Here is a 25,136-nt window from a genome sequence, read left to right as displayed (position 1 = left end):
TGTGTAGAGATGCTGATGAACATGTGTAGTGAGAGTTAACATACAAGAACTCACATTTAAATTTATTTAAACATTAAAATACAGTAAAAAGGGTTTTAAGAAATGTTATGAGTGTAATAAACCAGGAAACCAAACCCAGCAGCTCTGAGGACGTTTTCAGGGCTTTAAATGTTCTGATTAAGTGCCTCAAAACAAAACATGTCAGTGATCAGCTTCCACCGATTTCACAAATCAATCAATCTGAGCAAAACAAACAAACAAACAAACAAAAAACTATTAAAATGTTTAGTTTTTGTTAAATGCAAATGCTGAAAGCTTAGAGGAGGGATCCAAAGATTTTTTCTTCTTGGCGCTATTTTCATCCACTTTAGTTTGTCCATTTTCATTTTCTCCATCTCCTCCTCCTCCTCTTTTCCTCTTCTTTAGATCTGCTGCATCTCCAGTTTGGCCTTTTGCTCTGTTTGTCCATGACTGAAAAAAAAAGGACATAAATGCACATGTTAATTACTGCACAGGACAAAACAAAATGATATTGTTCTCCTGTCTCTATCCAGGCTCCAAACACCTACGTGACGATGACTAAACGCACACGTGGACACTCAGGCGTGCGTCTGAAATTGCATCCTGTCATGTATAATCACTATTGACAGGCTGCATCTCTTTGGCCTGCTGGCTCTTTTCCTCCTCCTGCTTTTATTATTTCTCTCTCTCTCTCCAGCCGAGACAAAAGGAAGCGCTTTACTGAGCGTAATGGAGCCGGGATGAATCATCAGGCCTGGTGAGTGGAGTGGCAGCAGCACAGGCCCCACACACACACACACACACACACACACAACTCTTCACCTCCAGCACCCCATGAAGCACTGCCATTAACCCAACACGTATCAAACACACACACACACACACACACACACACACACACACACACACACACACACACGCATTAGAGAGCTGGTAGATGGTTCAAGCTGTGACGTCCTGCTGTTCAACTGTCATTTTATTGTATTTGGACAGAATAATGTCATTAGGAGAAACTCTCTGACACTCGTGCGCACGCACACGCGCACACTCACACACACTCTCACACACACACACACATACACACACGCGCACACACAAGGTTTCAAGTCAAACGTGCTCCTGCAGGTTTTTAATAATCTGCTCAACACGAGTCAAAAGCTTCAGCTGTGATTGAATTTCACTTGAATTTTATGGATAATTTACAAAAGGCTGCAGGTGAAGACTCAGATAGAAGAATTAGTGATGAATCAATCGCTCAGTTAATCAATTAATGGACAGAAAATTAGTCAACAGCTGATGAATAGTTGAGATCATTCATCAAACTGAAAAACATTCTCAGGTTTTCTCATGTGAGGATTTGCTGCTTTCCTCTGTTTGATATAATTATGGCTGCAACTCATGATTACTTTAATGAGTGATTATTATATAATAGATAGATATATATATATATAGATAATTGATTATTCATTTTGTCTATGAAACATCAGAACGTCGCCTGTTAGAGTTTCACAGTGACGTCTTCAGATGGAAACAGCAGATGCTTGAAATTAATTCTCGGAAAATGAAAAAAAAAAAACAACCATCTAAAAAACCTCGCAACATGCACGGCAATTTTTAGAAAAGCTGCCGCGAAATCAGGTATTTTAGACGCAACGATCCCAAAAAACGTCGACCCGTCCACCACAGAGAGGGTCGGTAATGAGACTGACAGCGACCCACTGATATGGTGTCCCACTGGGATTTGTCCCGGTGCGCCCGGATTACGGCCAGTCCGAGCTCCTGGGTGTGTGTGTGTGTGTGTGTGTGTGTGTGTGTGTGTGTGTGTGTGTAGGACACCAGCAGTCATCAAATATTAAAAAAGGTAATAAAAACTCAAACTTAATGTTAGCTTGTTAAATCTACCTTTCTCTCTCTTCTTTCTTATTCTCTTCTCCTCTCTCTCTCTCTCTCTCTCTCTCCTCAGCCGGGTGTCCCCCCGCTTCCTGTATCTGTCATTTCAAATTAAAATCCCTCTGCAGAGTCGCGTAGTTCTCACTTAATTATATTGCAGCAGTGGTGATAATTTTGCAGCGGCCTTGAATGTTTCTCAAAGTGATGAAAAATCAAAAAAGGCAAATGACACTGAAACCGTCCTTTAAAATAACTGAAAACTGTATCGTTATAATCATTCAGTGGCAGACTGACCCACTCACTGTCCCTCACACAGGATTATCATAAGATCAATGCTCTGTGCCCTCACTGCTAAAACACTCTCCACAGGTTCCCCAGGCAACAGCCCCCCCCCCACTTCCTCTTTTCTTTCTGTCTGTCGAGTGTCATCCAGCCTCTGCTGAGAGTCTTGATGAATGCAGGGTCAGGAGCAGGCGACTACACAAACCCACAGACTGACATCTTGCAGCACTCGGGTGGATGAAAGGATCACGTGTGTCATTACTGACACGACCGCCCTGGTTTATTCAGCCATCGACCCACCACAGCTGACGTCATGTGTTCATGAGTGGGGGACGTGACATTTTAGTGAAAATTGGTTTTTAAAATCTGGATTATTTTTATTTTTTTTGTGAAAATCAGTGGAAACCAAAAACTATGTGACAGAGCTGGACTCTGTGGACGGTTGGGGTGCTGAGGGGTGTGCAGCACCTCTACCTATTAGACAACAGTTTACTGAACAGATGTTGAACCGAGATAGTGACATACAGTTGTATCTAAGTGCAGCGTGTAGAGAATTCATTTTTGTGGAGTGCAAAGACGACCGGTGCGTCTACGAGCTGCGCAGCGAGGACGGGGTTAATGGATCTGCATCTGATGATCACTGCTGACTCACACCGTCTAATTGTTGGGTTTCACTGGTCAATTAGCTCTTCAGGGCAAACGAGATCGAGGCAGAATGAACTGAAAACGGCTCATTTTTAGAGACAAAATAAAAAAAAAAAAAAAAAAAAAAAAAAAAAAGATGGTGCGATGTCACACGCTACTATTTCACTCTTTGCCAAGATGAACGGCGCATGTGAACGAAAATGCAAGTGGAGTCAGCAGTGGAAGTTGTTTAAGGATTCGCTTTAGGTTAAATTTTATGTTTATACTAATGACACAACATGTGACCACTGCAGCCATTATGAGCCTTAAAATATTACAATTACACGTGTTTAAAGCTGTGCATCGTACCAGCCGCTCGTCTGCTGACAGCGTCCTGAATCGCCCCATGGCCTCTTTGATGACATCGGTCTCCTCCAGGTCAGGCTGGTCGGCTAGGATGCTCTTCCTGTTCTCCTCCAGCCACAGCTGGAAGCCCGTCTTCGGCCTGAACAGACACAGTCAACGACACAACCGAGTCAGGAAATGTTTCTTTTTAAAAAAAAACCTAGTCTGCACGAGGAGTCTCCGCAGTTTCAAAAGGTCGGGTTCTACCTCTTGTTTTCAGCGCTCTCAGCTGGTGAAGCCGGAGGCGGGACTTCTGGTTGTTTCTGCTGCTCTGCCGCCGGCTCCGTGTTCTCCTCAGTCTTCTTATTGGCTGCTTTTGTGGCGGTCATCTGCAGCAGCGTGGACTGAGTCTGGAGAGGGACGGGGAAATTATTATTAATGAGTAAATATTAACTTAGCAACTTATTTTACAGATGCATTTGATGTTTGTGATCGTTTACAGTTATGTGACATCAGAAATAAAGTACAGTGATGTGGTGACCTCAAGATGGTATTTAATTTGTGTCTATGTTGTGACGCATTTTTGAGCTCGGAGAGGTTTGTTGATATCGGTACCTTCGCCTTGGCCCTGGGGGCCAGAGGTTTGAGGACGGGACTTTTGTTTGGTTTCCCTGCAGCTCCGCTGTGTGGAGCCGACTTCCTGCTGGACGTCATGTTGTCCAGGATGTTTGTGACTCGAGGCTGACCAGACGGAGTCGACGCTTTCCCAGATACCTGAAAATATCCCGTTTAAACTTTTAACAGCGTTCCAGTTAATAGTCTCCATTCACATCTAATAATCAGAGGAAAAGCTGTCCGAACATCTGGAGTGCTCACCTTGAAAGGATTTGCACGTCCTGCTTTACCAACTGAAAAAACAAATGAGAGAAATCAGTTAACACATATCATAACAACGCCCTGCCCTCAAACTAATACTATTACATAGTAAACACACATGCCAAGACTAAACATCCCAAATCCCGACAGAAACCTGATTTCATGTTTTAGTTTTTCTACACTCCGTGGTTAATATTCACGCTTATCAAATAAATGTTGAATCTCTGACGTCTGGATCAAATGAGCAGTCTACAGTATCACACGGTTCAGGATAGTGTATCTAACATGAGTCACTGCAAAAATAACTTAGATCAGGTTTCTGACTGATGTTTACTCACTCGGTGTCAGAGACGGCTGCACAGGTGATCCTGCTTCTTTAGCAAACGGATTCATACCTACAGGATGAGAGACGTGTCAGCTGGTATCAATGACAAACACTGCTGTGCAAATGTTTGAGACACTTTAGATTCATCTCGAGTTACAATCACAGAGACATCTGATGCTGAAGCAGGACAACGAGTCAACAACAATCTCCGGAGACAAGGAGTCCTGCAGCACATGGTCTAAACCACTGAGTCAGTCAGGGATCACATGAAGAGACAGGAGGCACCGAGACTAAATCCACGAAGGAGCTGTATCAGGTTCTCCGAGACGCTGGGACAAACCTACCTGCCGAGTTCCTGCAGAAAAACTATTCATGGCCTCAATTTTTGAAAACATCCTCCACTTTTCACTTTCGGTGCAAAGATGCAAACATGTGCAAAGAGCTGAAGCAAAAAAAAAAAAAAAAGAAGGGGGAACTGACGTTTTTTGGTTTCCGTCGACTCCTCCGTCTCCATCTCCTGTCCGTCCTCTTCCTCACCGAGCTACTCTCCTTGCTCCTCTTCCTCCTCCTGATTGTGTCTGTTGCCGTGACGTCCTGCTGCGACCTCGCTCTGGCCGTACCTGTCCAAATAAGAAGCTTGTGAATGACGCAGCCTTCCCCTTTCACGTGCTCCTCAATGTTTAAGTTAAATGAATCTGAGCAGCACAAACAGTCACTGGTCTGGAGTCAGTCTATGAATTACACAGAGTGGTGAGTTTTACCTGCTCTGTTGCTTGTTGGGCATGTGTTGAAGGAGAGCTCAGGGTTTTAGCGACAATGCTAGCAGCTCTGTGTCACAGTTGAGTGTGCTGCGTAAATAAAGTGTTTCTCCCAATTCTGTGTTCGTATTCATTTTCTTTACCCAGAGTTCTGCCTGACGCTGGAGTATTGTGGCTCCTCTTCCCGCTCCTCTGGCTCTTCTTCCTGGATCTGGTTGGCCTTCTCCAGTGCGATCTCACTGAGCCGCTGGGCGAGGGCCATGCGTCTGGATCGGGACGCGTAGCGAATGGCCAGAGTCACCACGTTCTGAGTCATCAGCTCCGCCAGCTCCACGGAGCGAAACTCCCTCTCCAGCTTACAGGACAACTGGAAGAAAACATAATAAGACATAAGACGGCACACCTCGTAAATCAGGGGTCATTATATCAGGTGTGACCCCCACTCACTGCAAACATCTTCATGAGCAGCTCCTGTTGCTCCTTCTGGGATTTACTCTGTCCGTCCTCGTCTATCTCGTAGCCGCTGGACGACAGGAAGCTGTAGTGGTTGTGGAAGAGGACTGAACGCCAGAACTGCTCCTGGAGGACGACACAGGACCACAGGCTGAATTAGTGCCGTGTGCTTCCAACACTACAGACAAGTATCCAACTGTTGCTCTTTGCACTCGCACCATTTAGTTTCTCTTCCGTTGTGAAACAGTTCAGAAGTTTAGAAAATGATAAGAAATGTCATAATTGTTCATCTGCCTTTTGTTGTTGTTTCAGCATCTGTCTCAGGTGTGTTTACCTCCATCTGTCCTTTCTCTGTGCTGGTCTGACACAGCGGCAGCTTGAACGGCAGGATGCCCACGGCGGGTCTGGGCAGGGTGGGGGGGTACCTGGAGCCTTTGCATGGAATACACCTGACGGGACGAGAACAGACCGGATTAGTTCTGAAAGCGTACTCTTTGTTTTTATATTTCACATCCAAAAGGTTTCAGTTTATTTCAGCTGGCAGAACGAAAATCTTCTCCCTCACACTGTAAAGTTTGTGTTTTGTAAGTTGTTATCATCACGTGCAGATCCAACTGTGAGTCCAGACCTTATGACTCTAATTCGTTCTCTGTGATGCATTCAGGTTCTTGTAGGAAACACCTCCATCCAAGCTGAAAATGTATTTTTCCCCAGCCTTCTTGGTTCTGATAACTTTCACACATGGAGGAAATGCGTTGAACCACTTGAACGTATGAACACCACCAAACAGGAACAACCAGGACAAGTCAACTAAATGTTCACCCCAATTTACTTGAGTAAGTCCCAAGTTTCTGCAAGTTGATGCAGAGCTGCAACGACTGGCTGATTCACACATTAGTCGACTAAGAGAAAACGTTGAGCTGCATGTCCCCGTCTGTTACATCCTGTAATTTATCAATGCTGTTAAATTACTGAGGAGCACAGTGAAGATTTTATTCCCCACCTCCTCCTGTGATGTTAACCGCGTCCAAACTGAGCTTCAGAAACACCAGAGACATGAAAGTCTAAGACGCAGCAGAGGATTCACCTGAGCTGCTGAGGGTTCTCGTGCACTCCGACCACCCAGTAGTGGTCTGATTTGCTTTTGCAGGTCTCTCTGGTGTTGCACACTGGCGTCCATGTGTTTCCCAGGGAGCGGTTCAGCATCCGTACCACCCCATCCGAATCCACGTAGCAAGGGGTACCTGAAAAACCACAACACAACCAGGCCGTCATCCTAAAAAGTCTCAGGTGGAGTCCGACGAGAACTTCTGTAATAACTGTTAATTTAATGTGTGGAAACAAAGTCAGGGAATTTCTTCTTGACTGACCCTCGGCAGTGAAGCCGAGCCAGGACAGGTAGGACTTGTGAGAAAGTGGCAGAGGTTCTCCGTTGATGATTTGCCTCTTTCTTCGACCGAACTGCAACAGCTGGACGCCCAGAGCCTGCTCCCCGTCAAAACCTGTGGCTGATGACGGAAAACCAGACACATGCACCGACATGAGGCAAAGTGTGAGGGATGTTTCAACAGAGTGCGGAGAATATATAAATACAGTACATTTAATAATAGGGACAGGCATGTTAAAGTAATTCACTACATTTGTATCTCTGCTGGGGATTTTCCAAAGCCTGCTGGTTTTAACCTTCCACCGGTTTCAGCTCATTTTCAGGCACTAAGAAAATTAATTTGCAGAGCCTTGACATTTACTTGAGATGAACAGATAATGATGAAATTATATGAACAAAACTAATCCAACATGCAGATCTGATGCTGACTGAGATGGATTATTCCACTTACATGTATTTGAAGTGTTCAGTCCGTAAACGATCAGAAACCACGTTAAATAACAAAATACTACGAGTATTTCACTAAGTTGCTCGTTTTCCAGTAACTACAGTTTAAAACCTGAAAATATTCTGTTTAAATAAAACAAAGAAAAGTGTTTTTAATTTGGAACTCTGTGATTTTGGGTGATTTTACACACAAAAAAAGGTGTGTGTGTGTGTGTGTGTGTGTGTGTGTGTGTGTGTGTGTGTGTGTGTGTGTGTGTGTGTGTGGTGTGTGTGTGTGTGTCTAACCCCGGTGGTAGACTATCAGCAGCTGCTCTCCGTGTCCGGCCATGCAGACCACAGGCCCCGGCAGGCTGATGATTTCCCTCTGAAGGCCTCCGATGGAGAAGAGTCGGAGCATCAGCGTGCTGGTGGCGACCGCCGCCCAGCCCTGACCCACACACAGCGCCCTCGCGTCCTCGCCCTTCGGCAGGTCGACCATCCACTCCTTATTGGTGTCCCATGATGAGAAGTGGAGGCACTGCAGCTTACTGTGAGGAGAGAGGCGCAGGTTTAAAGATTTGCTAAAAATCACAAAACAAAAACACAAACAGGAGGAGGAGGAGGAGGAGGAGGAGGAGGAGGATTACCTGGCGAGCTCCTCTGTGCTGGGGCAGGCCAGCAGCACGGCCTCCTGGGAAAGATCAGCCATGATGTGACCCAGCGAGTTGGTGAGGTGCATGGCGTGGTGCACGGCCGTGTCGTGAAACTCCACGTCGATGGCGTTGTCCTGCTCGTCATTGTAACCTCGCACTATTCCCACTGAGTTCCACATCTGAGGCACAATATGACATTTACACTCCACACACACACACACACACACTCCTCATGCGCTAACATTAGATCCATCTGTCAGTGTGTCCTACCATGAAGCGGTGTGTGAGGTGCGCAGGGGTGGAGCCCGGCTGGAAGGCCTTCTGGGGAGGCGTTGGCATGGGCCCCTCATAGACGGGACGTAAGGGCACCAGAGGGGCAGATGCAGCCACCACAGCGCTGCCCGCGTCATCGTCGTCCCCGAATCTGTCCTGGCCGAGCTTCAGCGACGCCGCGTCTGAATGAAGACACACGTGCAGAGATGGAACTTACAAATAGCTCCATTAAAGTCTCACGACCCTGGGATCACTCGCGTAACAATACCTGGTTAATTACTGTATAATAATAGGATAAAAAGCCACTTAATTAATTTGGAAAAATAACCTGGTTCACTCACATTTAACATTTCATCAGATCTGAGTGTGACGTTGAACATACACACATTAAAATACTGATATTTATTTAATGTATTATGCGATGTAAATTAGTAAAATTGTCAAATATTTGTTCAGATTGTTTGTTTGTGGATTGGACAAGGTATTGATTGAAGGTATTTCCGAACTGTAAGCCCCTCCCTCCCCTCACTCACCCACTGAGTTCTCATCGTCGAGGATCGCCCCTCTGTTCCTCACCCGCCCGGTCGCGGGCATGAGGAAATCGTCGTCATCGTCGTCGTCCCCGGCGACATGTTTCTTCGCTGGCGAGTTGGTGTCGCTCACTCCTTCATCCATGACTCCATCATCGTCATCGTCAAACAGGTCATCATAGTCTTTTGCTGGCTTTTTCACTGGTGCCTGCTGAGATGATGATGATGATGATGATGATGATGATGATGGAGAAAAAAATACTGAAAATTAGATGTTGTGTGTAGACGGCTTGACACGAGAGAGGCTGAAAAAACATCATCAGCTATTTGTTGACTTTTAATTTCTAGCCAGTCATCACCATCCTGCTGTTGGTGCTCCTGAGCTGGAGGAAACATTTAAACCCGCCATAAAGAAGCCAATCAAAGCCCAGAAACCCCCAATCTCAAATGCAGACTATCAGTAGATGGTACAATTTACAGATGTCCCCTAAACGCCTCACATGCAGTCGGTAGATGCTACAGCACACATCATCAGGGGCCCCACTTAGGTGTTGCACCGTATGGGAGCTTTAAGTGGGTTTATAGCCCTCATTACAAAATGTGCCACTAGGAGGGGCCCTCTTTTCCCCGTGGGGGCCCCCAAGCCTTTGCCTGGTTCGTCTCTCCTGAAGGTGCGTCTCTGGTTACCTTGGCGGCGCTGGAGTCGGGTGTGGAGGTGCTGAGTCCGTCCAGCAGGCCCAGGCAGCCCTCTGTGTCCGTGTAGGCGATCTGACCTGCTGACGGGTGCCAGGCCAAACCGCACACGGTGAAGCCTTTCTCGTGCCTCTGCCTGCAGCAGAGAGCAGGAAACTTCAACTGTAGTTCATATCTTTTTTTTTTTTCTTTTTTTTTTTAAATCATCATAAAGCCTCATTCTCGTGACTCTCAACTTCAGGCCACATCCTTTGTTACACACCTTTCCACACTCAGCTTGCTGTTCACGTCCCACACCGTCAGTGAACCCCCCACGCTGCCAGCTGCCAGGAACTGACCACACGGAGACCAGGCCACCACGTTGATGGGCTGCAGAGAAAAACAGGGCGGGAAAATAAATTTAAAGAGAACAAACAAACAAACAAACAAACAGACAAACAGATTTCCTACAGAACGCTGACGAACTGAACTCGCAGTTCGGCCGATGATTTCAACCACTGTCCTCAAAATCATCCCATCAGATGAAGGAAAGTAAGAGGACAGACAGCAATACAGGAAATATTTGACTTTCTGTAAAATATTTAAATAGTTTTGGATCACTGAAGGGAGATTTTACCCTTTTACATATTTACATAAACATTGCTAAGGGGAAGCTTTCCAGGAACCGCAAGTTTGTCCTGTTGGGTGTCGTCGTATTTACCATCAGATGAACCAATATTAAATTAAACTAATGGCAAATACCTCAAACCTGTAGGCTCAGTAATATTAAACTTACTGTATAAAACTGAAATGGAAAAACAGAATGGAGTCAAACAACTTTCAGAACCAGCAACTCGTCACACTTTGCAACTCTGTACAAGCTCGTCAGTGGATTCTGCATCAGTCACATTATTGAATGTGACTCCTGCGTCTCTCAGGAAGCCTGGGTTCAGGTTAGCTTTCATCAGGGCAGCCCAAAAAAACAACCACGAAGAGGAGTGTGTGTCTGACTGTATCTCACCTGTGTGAGCAGATCGTCGGACAGAGTGCTCACATGATCCCAGGAGCCTCGCTCGTACAGGTGCACCTTTGTGTCGACAGGAACCGCTAAAAACTGAGTGTACACACAGACAACTTTTGGTTAACTCAGGATTATTGTTCTGCTCCGTCTCTTTTAAAAACTGATCATGATGTCACTGATTAATCGCTGATGTGGTTTGCACTGAGGAAGCAGAAATGCAGGTGTAAGAGTCGTGTCACTGACCTTTCCCGCCCCGGGCTGCCAGGCCAGCCGACACAGAGACTTTGCATTACTGACGTCGTTGGTCTTCTGCAGCAGAGGCCAACTGATCACCTGAGCCTGAACAGAACAGACACAAAGCAGATCGGTATCTGACGGACTGGCCAGATGGAGAGCACATAAAAATAAAAAAAATTAGGGATGCCCTGATCATATTCTTTTGTTGCCAATACTGATCATGAGATTGGCAGATCCACAGCTGATACCAATCATTTTTTGTTTCGTTACAGCAGCAACAAGTATCCTACAGTAAGAACAGCTGAATTAAACAATGTAATAATTAATAGTTACACATGTTAATTTATGTGAATTAACAGTTATTAACAAAATGATTAAGCTTATTCAATAGGCTTAACAGTGCAAATAGTCTAATAAATAAAAGGCAATATGTCTCAGAACATTAACTCAGTTGCATTATGCAAACTGAAGAATAATAGGATTTCAAGTCAGATACAGGCTGCATTCAAATAGTATTTTATCATAGCATGCATTGCAGATGGCGTACGTTATATGTAAAAGATCCACACGGCCGACATGTTTTGTTTTGGTGGCTTGTCGCTACAGTGCTTCTCTCAGTCGCAGACACCAGAGTATTAACTACAGGGGAACGGTTTTCAGGTGATCGGTGACTAGAAGCATTAATTCCAATCACGTATTTTTAATGAAAAATCGGGGCATCCCTAAAAAAAAAAAAAAAAAAGAAAGAAAGAAAGAAAAAGAAAGGGTGAGTGTGTGATTAAACGCTGACATACCTGCTCCTCGATACTCCACACCACCACAGAGCCATCGCAGCTGGAAGACGCCTGACAGAAGAACAGATAAAAGTCTGTCAGTGTTGTAGTCAAACGTTATCCACCCAAACACGATGCACTTGCAACTGCACCTTTAAAAACAGAGCTCGGCTAATTCGTCGTCTACAAGTCTTTGAGAGGAATTATGCCGTGGTGATATAATGCTGTGATGTTAGGAGCCTGATAACAGAGTGTGAAGGTTAACACACTGAAAATGCGTCTCACGTCTCGACCAGCCAAATTAATTTTCTCATCCATCTTTCACAAAAGCTGAAAACCTGGTTGTGGGGTTTTCTGTTCAGAAATCTGTGTCTACAGCTGAACTGGAACATCTCCTCAATTCTTCTGGAAGCTTTCAACAACAACGACAACAACAACGACAACAACGTACAGTATCTGTCGATCTGAGCAACGAAAGCAACGTCAAAACCTCAGGTTTATTTGTATAGGGCTGCAACTAACTTGTAGATTAATCTGCCAATGATTTTCTCAATTAACTAATTAGTTGTCTGGGCTATAAAATGTAAAATGAAGATGGAAAACAGAAAATTCTGACAATGGACGAGAAGGAACAAGAAAATGTTTTTATGTTTGTTGTATTTTAGCTTCATAAATTCCTCCAATGATTCACTGACTCTCAAAAATATCTGCAGATTACCTCCATGTCTACTGACTAATCGAGTTAAGGGACAGATTCAGATTTTCAAGCTACTGCAGTCTAATACAACAGTCCTGCAGGTGGTGAAGGTTTAAATGTTCAGTTTGTGTTAAAACTGTTCCAGAGACGTGTTGATTCAACTTCATGGAGATTTTGGAGGATGTAGTTTGTGATGCTGTCGCTGTAATGCAACACAAACTGCAGCCTCCGAAATGGCCGTGAGTTCAAATTAGAGACCAAAGTCTTCATAACCAAACAGAAAACCACCATCAGAGGGAAGGTTTACCCACCAGGAAGTCATCTTTGGGGTCAAAGGTGACACTGAGGACAGGTGCCTCGTGGCCCCGGAGTGTTTTCTGTTGGCTGCTGTCCGACACCTCCACCACCTTAACCATGAAGTCACTGAGGAAAAGAGAGAGACTGAGAGTAAATATGCGGACAGCACGTGTTCGCAGGTGAGCGACTGGCGGCGAGCAGCTACAGGATTGAGGGGAAGGACACGCCAGCGTGAAACCCACACGAGTGCAAATTGTCAAATCGATGAACAAGAGAAGCAAAAATAATCCTGATTTCCTCCAGCGTCTGCCAGAATGCAAATGCCAAATCTGCCCTAACAGCCTCAGATGCTTGAATTTTCACAGTCAATATCACAACAAGAATTACCAGTGTGAAAACAGCAGCATCAATATGGCGCCATGCTCTGTGCTTCTATTGCAGTGATAAACCCGTTTAGGGTAAATCAATTCTGGCAGCAAACAGACGTTTATCTCCAATCAAGACTAATCATAAACCAATCCAGAGGGCTGCTCTGTCTGTAAGGGGGAAATATCATTCAGGTGCTCTGGTGTCTGTGTGCAGCTCGTTCTGTGCTGGAACAACAACACCGCACCTAACGAGATCATGGTCTGGGGTTAGTCAAAGCGCGCACCACACTGAACACAACAGGCACATTGCGCACGACAGCTTCTCCGGCCGCCACAGGAGAGGCCTGGGTGGAGTGAACATGCATGGTTTGACAAAGTGAACGTGACATCCGACCATCTCTCAGCACTGAGATCACGTCGCTGCAGGTAAATATCCCCGGGGAGAAGCGATGGATCTGCCCAGTCAGCCGGACATCCTCATACCTGAATACATATCTAGCATTCTAGTGCTTGGTCATTTTCTCCAGGATTATGTCGCACAAGGGGTCTGAAAAATTCTCAGAAATGTTTATGAAGTCTCTGTCTGTGTAACTGTGACTCTTGAAACAGTTTGTGCAAATTTCATTGACTGATGAAGTCTGTCAGCAACTATTTTTTGTTTATATATCAAGCAGATATACAGAAGATATAGAGATATACAGTACTGTGGAAAACATTATAAGCACTTTAGATGTTTAGATTCTTATCTATTACATCGTACCATCGGGGAGGAACCAAACTCTTTCTGCAGGATGACCAAACAAACGAAAAACAAACATACAGCCGGAGTCAGTCTGTGATCACATGAAGAGACACTGAGACTAAATCCACAGAGGATCTGTGGCAGGTTCTCCAAGATCCTGGAACAACCTACGTGCCGAGTACCTGGAAAGCTGTTTAAAAGCTGCACTTTGTATGAAGTTAATTGATAAATAAAAACCATTCATGGCAATATTTTTGAAGCATCCTCACTTAGCTTAGCTTAGCATAAAGAGTGGATAAAGCTTTTATGTGGTGTCATGTGCTGTGTCCATTTTCTCAAATTGTTATACCACAGGAAGGTGGTGGAAGGTGAATCTTACCACATTTAGACCGAGCCAGGCTCGTGCTTTCCCTTTGCTTCCATTTATATTATTATTGTTTAATTTGAAACACTTTCTTCTGTTTGTCCGGTCAGTACCTGGATCCGGCAGCAACTCTCGAGCCGCTGCTGTTGAAGGCGACATGTGTGGCGTTGGTGGTGAACCGGGTGAGGATGCCGTCTGGATCACCATCAGGAAACGTGTGGATCTGCACTGTGTTGTTGGAACTCGCCGTCACCAGCTTGTTGTTCTGTGGAGGAAAGAACACGTCTCAATCAGCTGCTATTTTTGCCAACATGTGTTGATTCATCACTCAAGGTCCGAGTAGAAATCTTTCATACGTCACGAGTCTTGAAAGACAGATCTCAAAACAACCTGAATCTGATGACCAACCTTGAGTGCGAGAGAGTACGCCTTTTCACCAACAGTGATGAACTTTGGATCGTCGTCATCCAGACTCTCCCAGATCCGAACGTCTCCATCATTTCCACAAGTTACGATGAACCTGAGGAAAATTTGATCATGGTCAGATTTGAGAAAACAAAAAGACGGAAGACTTTTAATCAACTTAACACTGTGCAACAAAAAATAAGGATGTTTTTTTGTAAAGCTTGGACCCGCTTCTCCAGCTAATAAATGTGGTGCCTTGATTTGTCAGACATTTCATATATATCTAATAAACGGGTGTATGTAATAACTTTTGGTCAAAGGGAACAGCTGCTTTTACTTCTGATACTTTAAGTACATTTTGCTGAATCAGAATAACTTTAATGATTAATTGTTTTGTTACAACAGCACTAATACAGAATTAGGAAAGAAAAAGTGATATCTAAAAAAAGGAAATAGTAGTATAAAGAGTAACAATAATAGATGCACAGTAAGTGAACAGACAATGTGCATAAAGTGGTTCTGTACTCTTACTTAAGTAAACTTCTGACTGGAGCAGCTCAGTGTTGTTGTATTGCTCATGGATCTATCTGACTTACTTCCCCTGGTCATCGAAGCAGACCTCGGTGTGACCCTCCGAGTGGCCGTAGCGCATCGGCTTCCTCTCACAAGGCATTTTCACAAACCAGCAGCCTTGACGAACAGAGACGCACAAACACAAATCAACACGTTAAACCAGGTTTAACGTATGAACAATACACATCCGTGACACATCTGTACAACACAGTCTGCAGCTCAGCTAGGCTGCTCGCCGAAGAGTTGAGCTAAAGCTAAGAACAAAGTGCTAATTCAGACTTAACGGTCGGAATCACACACTGTATTTACAGCGTGACACGTTTAACTCGCACCAAACGGAGAAGATATGTGACTGGTTATAATCTGTAAAGAGAGAAACATGACAACCTACAACTTTCCACTTCACAGACTCGATTCTCTTCTCCTGAATCTCCCGCGCTGCGTTGAAAACAAGGAAACTCTGCGTCACAACTCCCGCCACCTACGTCATGACGCAAACGTCGAAAGCCCTCCCACATTTGAACCACGCAAGAAGAAAAAAAACAAGTCAATCAGTTGATATCTATTCTGAAATGTTTGTCTGAAGAAGTCTGTCACTAAAAATATGTATTTGTCCTTTTTAAAATCATTTTTGGTATTTTTGTTGAAAAATGTTTTTTTCTTTATTTAAGAACCGATAATAAAAAAGAAAAGTATATGTGCTATTACTGCACAAATCAGCGATTTTTAAGACAAATACTGTTGAAAATGACAAGATTTAATTTGGTAAGTTTATATTTATTGTTTAAATATTGACATGGGTACAGAATTGGGAAACTGGATGCTCTATTTCTGTCTATGTAATTTAATTAATCACTAATTTGTTAGAGAATTTTTACCACTAACACAGAGTATCAACTGTCACAGGTCCTCCAGCATCCATCTTGCTACTCTATCTAAACTATTTGTTTATATTTCATCAAATTGCATTAATTTTCTTCTGTGTCAAGTAATAAACACAGAGAAAACCTCAGACAAGGTAGTATCATTTCATCATGGGGGTATCCAATAGCACCTAAAGGCATCAGATGTGAGGGAGATAGGTCAAACAAAAACACCCAAAGACAAATATTCACTCACTAATGCTTTTCCTTGAATTATTTAGTCATTTGAGCGGCTATTAATACAGTATATGTACCTCTTGGCTCTGTCCGAGGCTGCCAAACATAACCTGCCGGTGGCCGATTGTCCACTCGCCTGTTTGAGCAGCGTCTCAGGGGAGGATTTGATTAGCGCAACAGGAAGTACTCTGCTGGCAAACAGCTGGGTGTCTAAATATTACATCACTGAACTCTAATACGGTAAAAGAATCAGTGACAATCATAGTATGGACCTGTACAACAGGCCTGAGGCCTGATACGTGTGTTGTAGGCTACATATGGGTGTATAAAGCAGTTCTGAATGATCTCAAAACATAAAAACCAATGTTTCATTTCTCTGATTTCCAAATTGTTCTATGGAAAATTTAAAGTTCCTAAATTAAAACAACTCAAACCAAGAAATAAAGTGAAATACCATACAAGGGTAAATGTATTTCCTGTTTTATCTTGTCCGGCAGAGAGCAGGATAAACTCACTGTTACTAATCAATTCATATTACATTTAATATCCAAGGATATCAAATGTAATACGAATCTAATATAACACAGCATGTTGGTTCTGAGCTGCTGAAAAATGATGCTCGACAATAGATCATACAAGGTTACATTAATATTTCATGTATGTGGTTCAGGGCAATCAATAGATGTGGCTCCTGACTCTGCTCACTGACTGAGTGTTGACATGTAGGCAGACAAAGATACTGGCAAGTGGGCGTGAGATAGACATTAAAGTTCATCAGCTGCACATAGTAGTCTAGTTCTTGATTACCTGCACCAGTTATTGCACTTCCATAAAGATGGATGACTCACGAGAGACAGTGTTTTTAATGGTCAAGATAGAAGCTGCACAGGCTGAAATATCCTGACTTTTAGTCCCTGAAGCTCAATGTTGGGTCCTACATTTCCCACAATGCAACAATTAGCATCTTACACATCTTACAGCTGTTTTCACAAGCTGAGTTGTAGTCAAAAAGGAAAAAGTGCATCTTTGCTTTATAATCAAAAAGTTAAAGTGTTTTTTAATGAATGAACAAATGAACAAAGGTGCTTTTGAGTCAATGGACACGACAGCTGGACAGCTATAGACAGCTAGACAGCAGAGGGCCTTAAATGATATTTCTGTGTAAAATCAATGGAGTTCCCTTTAAAGAAGGACTAAGTTTCTGTATTTATGGTAAATTTAATCTCTTTTTAAGATCATTGAGCTGATATCTTCTGTCCTCTGACGCAGAAAACCTGTTTTATTGTTATATTTAACAGTTAATGTAGTTGGGTTTCTGCTGACTCTTTTCTCTCCAAGCTCTTTCACCTTCTCATCAAACATTGTTAAAAAAAAAACCCAAATTGCACTTCTTCCCAGCAGATGTTTTGAACAGTTGTTCAGTGGATCTGTTCTGTTCTGTTCTATTAATGTGTCCCAGTAAACCATGGCAGTGTAACACTAAGCCAGCAACAACAACAACAACACCAGGACTATGGAACTGAAGCAGGTAAATATTCTCAGCCATCATTAACACTGTTATTTACACCCATGCTTTTTACTTTGACATGTGATCATGTCTTCCGTGAAAAATATTCAGGCTTAAAATGAATTTATTCAAGGCTTGAATTAGCATCAATGTGGTTCACCTGTCTGACATTGCATTAGTCTAAGACCAAGCAACTAACATTGTAACTCTGTAGATCAAACCAGCTCTAATTGCCCAAACTGAAAGAATAATAATGAAATAGAGAGCTTTGATGGAAGAGAAGGATAAAATGGAACAAAGAACACAACAGATCAGCCAATTCACTCAAGCATGTTAAAATAAAATGTTGACATCTGTAGGACAAGAACTGAACTATGATGTATATTTCATGCACTGTTTTGTATTTATACAAGCCACCTCAGGGCTAGTTGGAAAGAAAGTGAATGACACATGAATCTGAATTCCACTCCAGTTACAAGGGGGAAATTGTCTTTTTCATGTCCTTATCTCTCAATTTGCCCGGCTGAAGCGCTGGCATTTAGAGGTGTCCTTTAGCAGAGAGCAGGATGAATTGTTTTCTGTTTGATTCTTCAAAAGCAGCATTTTCCATACCATTAGCCTGTCTGACTGTGGCACAGCCCACGGCTGCAGCGCGAACAGGCATGGGCAAGCATGACTTATGCTGCACCATTAAATCGGCCCAGAGATGACAAAAAAAAAAAACCCCTGAGAAACAGTCGTACTACAGAGGCAGTGTAAATGGCATTTATTGGTTTGTATCAGTGAGGTGAATACAATATATACTTAAAGGCGACCACAGTGATTCAGACACTTTGAAGGTAGTGCTTTAGACCTTTAAAGTACTGTACTCCACTAAACGTGTAAACAGTCAAAAACAATACTTGTGAAAGCTGTAGAGGCACAACTGATGTTAAATGCCAGTTTACAGAGAAAGTTTCAGCTAAGATTTAACGGTAAAGACGCAGCTGAACTGTGAAAAGACAGTGACAGACAAGTGAAGCAGTTGAAGGCTTCCCAAACCTCTGATCAGTGCAGTTGTGCTGCCATCTTGTGGCTGCAGAGAAGAAAACATGAGTTTAAGTCTTCATTAGAGGCTGACCTGTGATTTTTAAAGAGGAATCGTTGAAAGGCGTAAAGAGGTGACATTTGTGACACTGTCTCTTTTCCTGTCAGCATGTCTTTCTCTCACCCATACAGCCTGCCGACAGAGTGTTTGAACCCATTTTTTAAACCAGATAAAAGCTCACAGAAAGTCTGTTGAGAGAAGAGAGAGTAGTTCGACTTCCCAAGGATAAGTGGGTAAAGTTAATGGATGGATGGATGGATGAATTAGACTACAACAGATTCTCGGCTATACGGCAATGTTAGAAAGGACCACTAAGTACCACTTCACCCCAACAAGGGGAGAGGTCTAAAGATGTCTAAAAATGTTGCTTAGTTGGAAAGGTAATGAAACAGTGATAATGTTTGGATATTACTAGACGCAGTTGGAGTCTTTGTACCTCTGTGACCATTGACAGCAGTGAGTAGTGTGCAGGACAAGGTCCTAGCAAAGCACCACATTTTATGATTTTCAGGTACATGAAGGAAGGCTTGGTCTGAGCCAGGTATCATAAAAGGTGCAGTTCTTCCAGTGGCCAGTAGAGATTTGAGATGCTTGTACAAGACATGTCTGATTGAATTGAGGTCAAAAGGAAAGTGCTCCAACTTCAAGAGTCAATATTCCACAAAAGTGAGGGTTACAGTTTAATGTCTTGGTGATTTTTGAGCATCCCTACTCCATCTAGGGTATTAAGGCAAATGTTTTGTGGTGTGTTTGCTTAATTGCAGGTGTCTCAGTGTATCACAGCTCACAGCTTGACCTTGACTCCAGTAACTGTAAAGATTGCTGTGAGCAGATTGGGTTCAAACCATCCCTTAGCACTGATGATGACGTACAAGGCAAGACGTATCGTCATGTGTCCCTACAGTACATGGATTCAGACCTGTAGAGGAGGCTGATGACCCTTTGTAGGTTTGGTTGTTCCATCTCTTGATGCAGTAAAATAAAGAAACATCTTTAAAAAACTCTCTCAAGTTCTGCACCTTTTAGATATCAAAGATTTACAACAGCAAATCTTCAATGGCAATAGTCTTGTCTCTTTGCCGAAAGAACCAGCCTTTGCTTGTCCAATCTTTGATGCCTGTTTTGCCTCTCACACAGCGCAGGCGCCCTCACACTTAATGTGGTACTGTCTGAGGTATTCCCTGAGCTGAGGTGGCAGCGGTAGGCTGTTTATGCCCTTGTAGGTGGTGCTGCTACATATTGCAGCCCTGCACAGGTGCTGGAGGGAGAAAGGGAAGTTCCTTAGTAGTGGCCTGGAAAGGAGGGGCTCAAAGAAGAGGCAGGTGGCTGGATCACTGTAGTGTCTCAGTAGTCCTGTCACACTGGGATCCCGGTACATACACGGGTCACGCACATCAAAGCTGAAACGCTTGCCGTTCTGCTCAATGCGTGCATGCAGGGAGCGGCTGTAGCGCCGAAAGCTGACCGAGAAGAGGAACTCATCCTGGGCAGAGTCCCGGAGCAGAAACGTTCCCTCTGGTTGGCCCTCCAGAAGCTCCTCAGCCTCAAAGCGGTTCAACACACCCCAGTAACAGGGGCTGTTGTTGATCTGGAGGAGATCTGGAACCAGGATGTAGTCAGTGTCGCCACAGCTGCCCTCTGCTCCCCCATGTGGACAAGAAGGGTCCCAGTCCTCCAGACTGGTGCTTCCAGGCCCAGGGGAGCAGCAGATATCCTCCCAGGAAAGGGGGGTCTGTGGTGGGGAGGTAGAGGAAGATGAGACACTGGGTTTGAGAGGAGCCTCCATGTCCTTGAGGGCACTTGGGTGTGTGGCATGATTTTTTATAAGGTGCCAACATCGGGCCAGTTCAGATTTGGGCGAGAAGGGACACTTGTCCTGCATGAGCTCTGAGACGTGGATCTTGCGTTTGGACCAGAAGAGCACTGAGAAGGGTCGTGAGGAGCCCGGTGGATGGTGGTGATGATGATGGTGATGATGATGAGAGCGCAGAGGGAAACACTGGCCCACAGCATCCTGAAACTTCTGCCTCAGAGAGCGCCGGGACAAGGCCTTCCGACACACTACATCAATGTCTGCAGATGTCAATGCATCCCCAAGAGTGCTGCAGCTACACTTTCTCTCTCTTCTCCGCCTCGGACAGGATGTTGACCGCACACCCAGCTCCTCCGTCCCCTCCGCCTCCAAACCTCCGGGACTCAACCCGCTGCGAGAGCTCCGGGAGCGTTTCTTCCCTCGCCACACGTAACTGTCTGCACTCCAACTGCGGAAGCTGCATTTGGGACGTGTGTCTGAGGCTCGTGGCTTTTTCTCTGACATTGCTGCTTCCTCTTCTGATTCTGTGAAAACAGATGTCAGAGTGGATTATAGCACCATGCCTCATAGAATTAACACATTTATGAAACAACGTGTATATGAGAAATTGAATGAACTTTTTTTCCTTTTTAGCTTGGACCTTAATTGTACGTTAAAGAACCCCCTTAAGATATTTTGTTCAGAGCCACACAGATTTCTTTATCCTGATTTTCATGGATTTTTTTTCACTTCATTAATGTGATTAAATTTGGTTACACCCTTCAAGAACTTTCTGCGTGTGCAAGACAGTTATCCGATCGTTTGGTACAAGACTAACAGGCTGATGTGGAGTACTACTGATTTTTTTCTGATTGTCTCCAGTGGCAATAAATCAGATTAAGACTGGAGAGTTCAGAAACAGCCTGCAGACAAAAATGGATCAGTTTCCATGAAACCACAGAAAGTAGTTCAACATCTACTCAGGCTACAGACTTTTAGTGCTTCATTGTTCAAAGATGGTTAAAGGGGAAAGTTTTGTTAAACTGCTTCCAAAGCTTCCAGCTCTCGTCTGTTACAGCGATATTTGTACTTGGAAGCAGCAGAGAGAAATAGCAATCTAATCTGACTGGACAGATTGTGAGCGGCAGGAGGGTTAACATCACAGGCTGGTAATCACTCTGTTGTTATCAACTCTCTGAAGATTAACGCAAGAGATTATCTTACCTTCCAAACAATATCAGGAAGACTCCTCATCCACGTTATGACCAGTTGTTCGCTGCACATTAGCCGACACGTGTGACCAGAACTGCAGCCTCTCCAGCTCTAACAGACAGCAGACTGTTCTGCTTCCTATATAATTATGATGCCAAATCCCCGAGGGGGCAGCAGTTTCCTCTCCGCCAGGGCCGGGTCTGAATGAATGAAGGGAGGTGGAGAAGGGTCGATCTGGGAGACGGGTGGGTGGGGTGTAAGGGGAGGGTGGTCTCAGGTTAATGGCAGCGAGAAATCCTCCTCTTCTCTCTCGCACATCTCCTTTACACGTTCATTGACGAATTCCATCTCCTGAAAAAGAAAAAGATAAAAGATAACCAGAGCAGCCGGAGAGTGCTTTTTCATTCACAAAGTGAATTATTTCTGCTTGTAATTCTATTTCTGCTTGTGTTTTAATTTCATTAGAGGCCCATAGCTTAACTTAAAGCATCAAAGCACATTTCATGTGGAGCTTTAAATCAGTTTAAGTCTGTCTGTGGAGGATGCCGAACTGCAAACAGATTATTCCTCGGGTTTACGAGCAGCCTGCGTGGACTTCAACTTTACCCGCTTCAGCGTAGCAGACTCTGCCTAATTAAAAATTCAGCCCAGTAGAGGAAACAACTGTGCATTTTAAAAAGCTTCACTTATTGATTGATTAACCTTTGAGTTTCCCAGTTAAAACTTCCAGCAAGTGCTGTTAAAAGGACTCATCTGTCAAGGTGATGTCATACACACAGTGTGTGGGTCGGCGTGGGCTACTGGCTCTGGATGACATTTTGGAAGATCTATAATTCATGAAACAAATAGACTACATCTATCAGACAAATAATATTACTCCCAGTGGTTTTAATGTGTGTGTGTGTGTGTGTGTGTGTATGTTTGAGTGTGTGTGTGTGTGTGTGTGTGTGCGCCCTTTCAGCTCTAACAGATAAAGGAGAGTCATCAATAAATGTCTGACATCTCAGATAATGTAGTGACACTCAACTTCCTCTTAACTGAATATTTAATGCTCTCCACATTATCACACAGCCCTGCAGGACGGTAACGCCACATTCTGGCAAACAACCAGATCAATTTATCTGACTGCAAACTGCAAACTCAACAAAGTGGCAGAGAAACTGAAACTAAACTGATGGAACTTCTGCTGAAAGGATTCAGCCGCCCCAGGAAAACAAAAACAATTAGGTCAGATAAGTTAACTTATGCAAATTAAATCCATTGTTACATTTCTTAACCACTTAACCTCTTTCCTACATTTTGGGACATTTGACAGAAGTGTCAATCGATTGTACTGAGCCGTACTGATTGCTGTTGCATGTCCCACCTCAGCCCCAAAGCTTTCACCTACATTTGTATTGTCTGACTCCAGTGAGGAGCGACAAAGTTAAACTCCAAGCTTTCCTTCAGAATCCTGCAGACAGTAAAGATGTTACCTCCATATTTTTCCACAGTCTGCACACGTTTTGAGGCCTGCACATATCTGCAGTACCTACCGTGGTCTTACAAAGTGTGTCAGTGGGGTGTGGTGGAGAGTTTTGTGCAGGAAATGCCTCAAGCAGTTGGTGAAATCCAGTCGACCCATTAACCTGCTGCAGCCAGGACTCGACCAGGGGCTCGTATCAGTCCACATTACAGAGGCATCGATCCCCGGAGCAGCGCAGCCGACAGGAGCATTTATGAATAATTGATGCTGCTCTGAATGAATGGAGACTCTACTCTGCTTGTATTTTTATATGAAGGCTACTACAGTTTTCATTGATATTTATGCAGTCCGGAGGAGTCAAACTACAAAAGGCATGTGTTACAGCCTCAGAGGCAGTTTCTTTGCACTCACCACTGGATGCTCATGCACACTTACATCTTCTGTGAAATCAGATCATTTACAGCACTCTACTGGTCAAAGGTTATTGTAGAAATTTCTGTAGCTGAAGTCTAGTGAATAACATTTAATGGTACAAAGGCAAGTGGTAAACCTAAAACCTGGAAAATCATGTAAACCTCAAGGAAAACTGGCTTTTTTCAGGGATTAAAAAACTGGTTAACTTCCAGCTTTCCTGCAGCAATGGAGAGAAAAAGGCAGTAACAAATGAAGACAGACTGGTTGGTGCAGGGCTTCATCCTACAGCAAGATAATGAGCCAAAACATTAAGGACAGAACCAGACAGTGGCTTCACATGATGAAGACCAGCACAGTCTCCAGACTTAAACCTCACTGAGCTACTGGACAGAAGGTGAAAGCAAAGCAAAGTACAAATGCAAGACAGTAGCGGGAACTTCTGCAGCTGTCCTGGGACAAACCTTCTGAACAATATTTGAGTGAGTTCAGCTGCTGAATGAGTGAAAAACATTGAGACGTTGAGAAAATCGAAATAACAGCTGGAAAAGTGAAGGTGTTTTGAAACTTTTGCCTTGTCACTTTGACCTTGATTTGACCTTTCCCCAGATACTCAAGTTTATTATGTACAGATAACATTAATAAAATTAAAACAACACTACCATTTGATTTAATATCTTACCTGTTTTTCTCATTGAATCAAGAATACACATTTAGTTAATGTTGTATTATTAATCCCTTGTGTGAGTTAATGGTTTGGCTCAGCAGTATAAACATGTACGTCCCCCTCCATCGTCATTCAGTGTTTCATTGAGGTTAAGCTCAGTTACTCAGTTGTGTTCAGTTTGGACACTTTCCAATTATTCTTTCCTTGGCAGCTCCTGTTCACAGTGTTGACCGCTTCTTTTCTATTCACGTCTTAATGTGATATAAATGACAGAAATATTACCTTTGTTAACCATTTTTGAGCACATGCATTTGTCCTTGAAACATCTCACCACAGCCACAGTGTGTGTGTGTGTGTGTGTGTGTGTGTGTGTGTGTGTGTGTGTGTGTGTGTGTGTGTCAGCTGAGAGGCAGTGCGATCATGTGAATTACAGAGATGGTAAATTGAATCAGCAGGGAGTCTCTGGCTCCACTGGTCTCAGTTGTTTTCATTGATCTGTATCAGAAGACTCCTCTGACCAACAGCAGCGCTGCACCTCTCTCCTCAGACACCACCGGGTCTCATTACATCTCACTTGAACTGTAATGTCCACGCAGCAGCCGGAGCTGTCCCACATTTGCCTCAAAGCAAAGTGGATGTTGACATGAAAATGTCCTTTTTTATTCTTAATAAATACACGTTATTATCGCTGCTTTAAGACAGTTCTCTGCAGCTGGTAAATCTTTTTCTATCATAAGCTTTTCATGCCTCTCCATTTAAAACTTCAGTCTTCTTCACTATAAGTAATTTTACTTTGGATGCCTTGCTCTTAAGTAAAAGTTTGTTTCTTCTGTGGTACTGCGTTTACTTTTTCAAGTACTTCCTCCACACATGAAGAGGACACTTGTTTGTGTGTATCATATA

General features: G+C 43.7%; 2 protein-coding genes across 2 annotated transcripts; both read right to left on the bottom strand.

Annotated features, from left to right (window-relative positions):
• Nucleotides 1-98: 98 nt before the first annotated feature.
• wdhd1 (WD repeat and HMG-box DNA binding protein 1) lies at nucleotides 99-15,411 on the bottom strand. The gene is given in 26 exon segments (XM_022748967.1): nucleotides 99-471; nucleotides 3,187-3,322; nucleotides 3,430-3,572; nucleotides 3,778-3,936; nucleotides 4,039-4,070; nucleotides 4,377-4,433; nucleotides 4,844-4,983; nucleotides 5,265-5,488; nucleotides 5,569-5,700; nucleotides 5,909-6,023; nucleotides 6,662-6,818; nucleotides 6,945-7,082; nucleotides 7,694-7,935; nucleotides 8,035-8,219; nucleotides 8,311-8,495; nucleotides 8,847-9,054; nucleotides 9,531-9,672; nucleotides 9,799-9,905; nucleotides 10,537-10,629; nucleotides 10,780-10,875; nucleotides 11,568-11,618; nucleotides 12,555-12,666; nucleotides 14,128-14,279; nucleotides 14,423-14,534; nucleotides 15,016-15,109; nucleotides 15,384-15,411. Coding segments are annotated over 25 exon segments (3,381 nt in total). The 5' UTR covers nucleotides 15,093-15,109; nucleotides 15,384-15,411; the 3' UTR covers nucleotides 99-285.
• Nucleotides 15,412-19,815: 4,404 nt separating this feature from the next.
• On the bottom strand, nucleotides 19,816-21,003 carry LOC111224920 (suppressor of cytokine signaling 4-like). The gene has a single exon (XM_022749621.1). It carries the CDS (start codon nucleotides 21,001-21,003, stop codon nucleotides 19,816-19,818), a length of 1,188 nt encoding a protein of 395 aa, XP_022605342.1.
• Between the last annotated feature and the right edge of the window lie 4,133 nt (nucleotides 21,004-25,136).

Source organism: Seriola dumerili, unplaced genomic scaffold (assembly GCF_002260705.1).
Source record: "Seriola dumerili isolate Sdu_G_001 unplaced genomic scaffold, Sdu_1.0 BDQW01000011.1, whole genome shotgun sequence".
Classification (NCBI taxonomy): Eukaryota; Metazoa; Chordata; class Actinopteri; order Carangiformes; family Carangidae; genus Seriola; species Seriola dumerili.
This window is presented reverse-complemented; position numbering and strand designations above follow the sequence as displayed.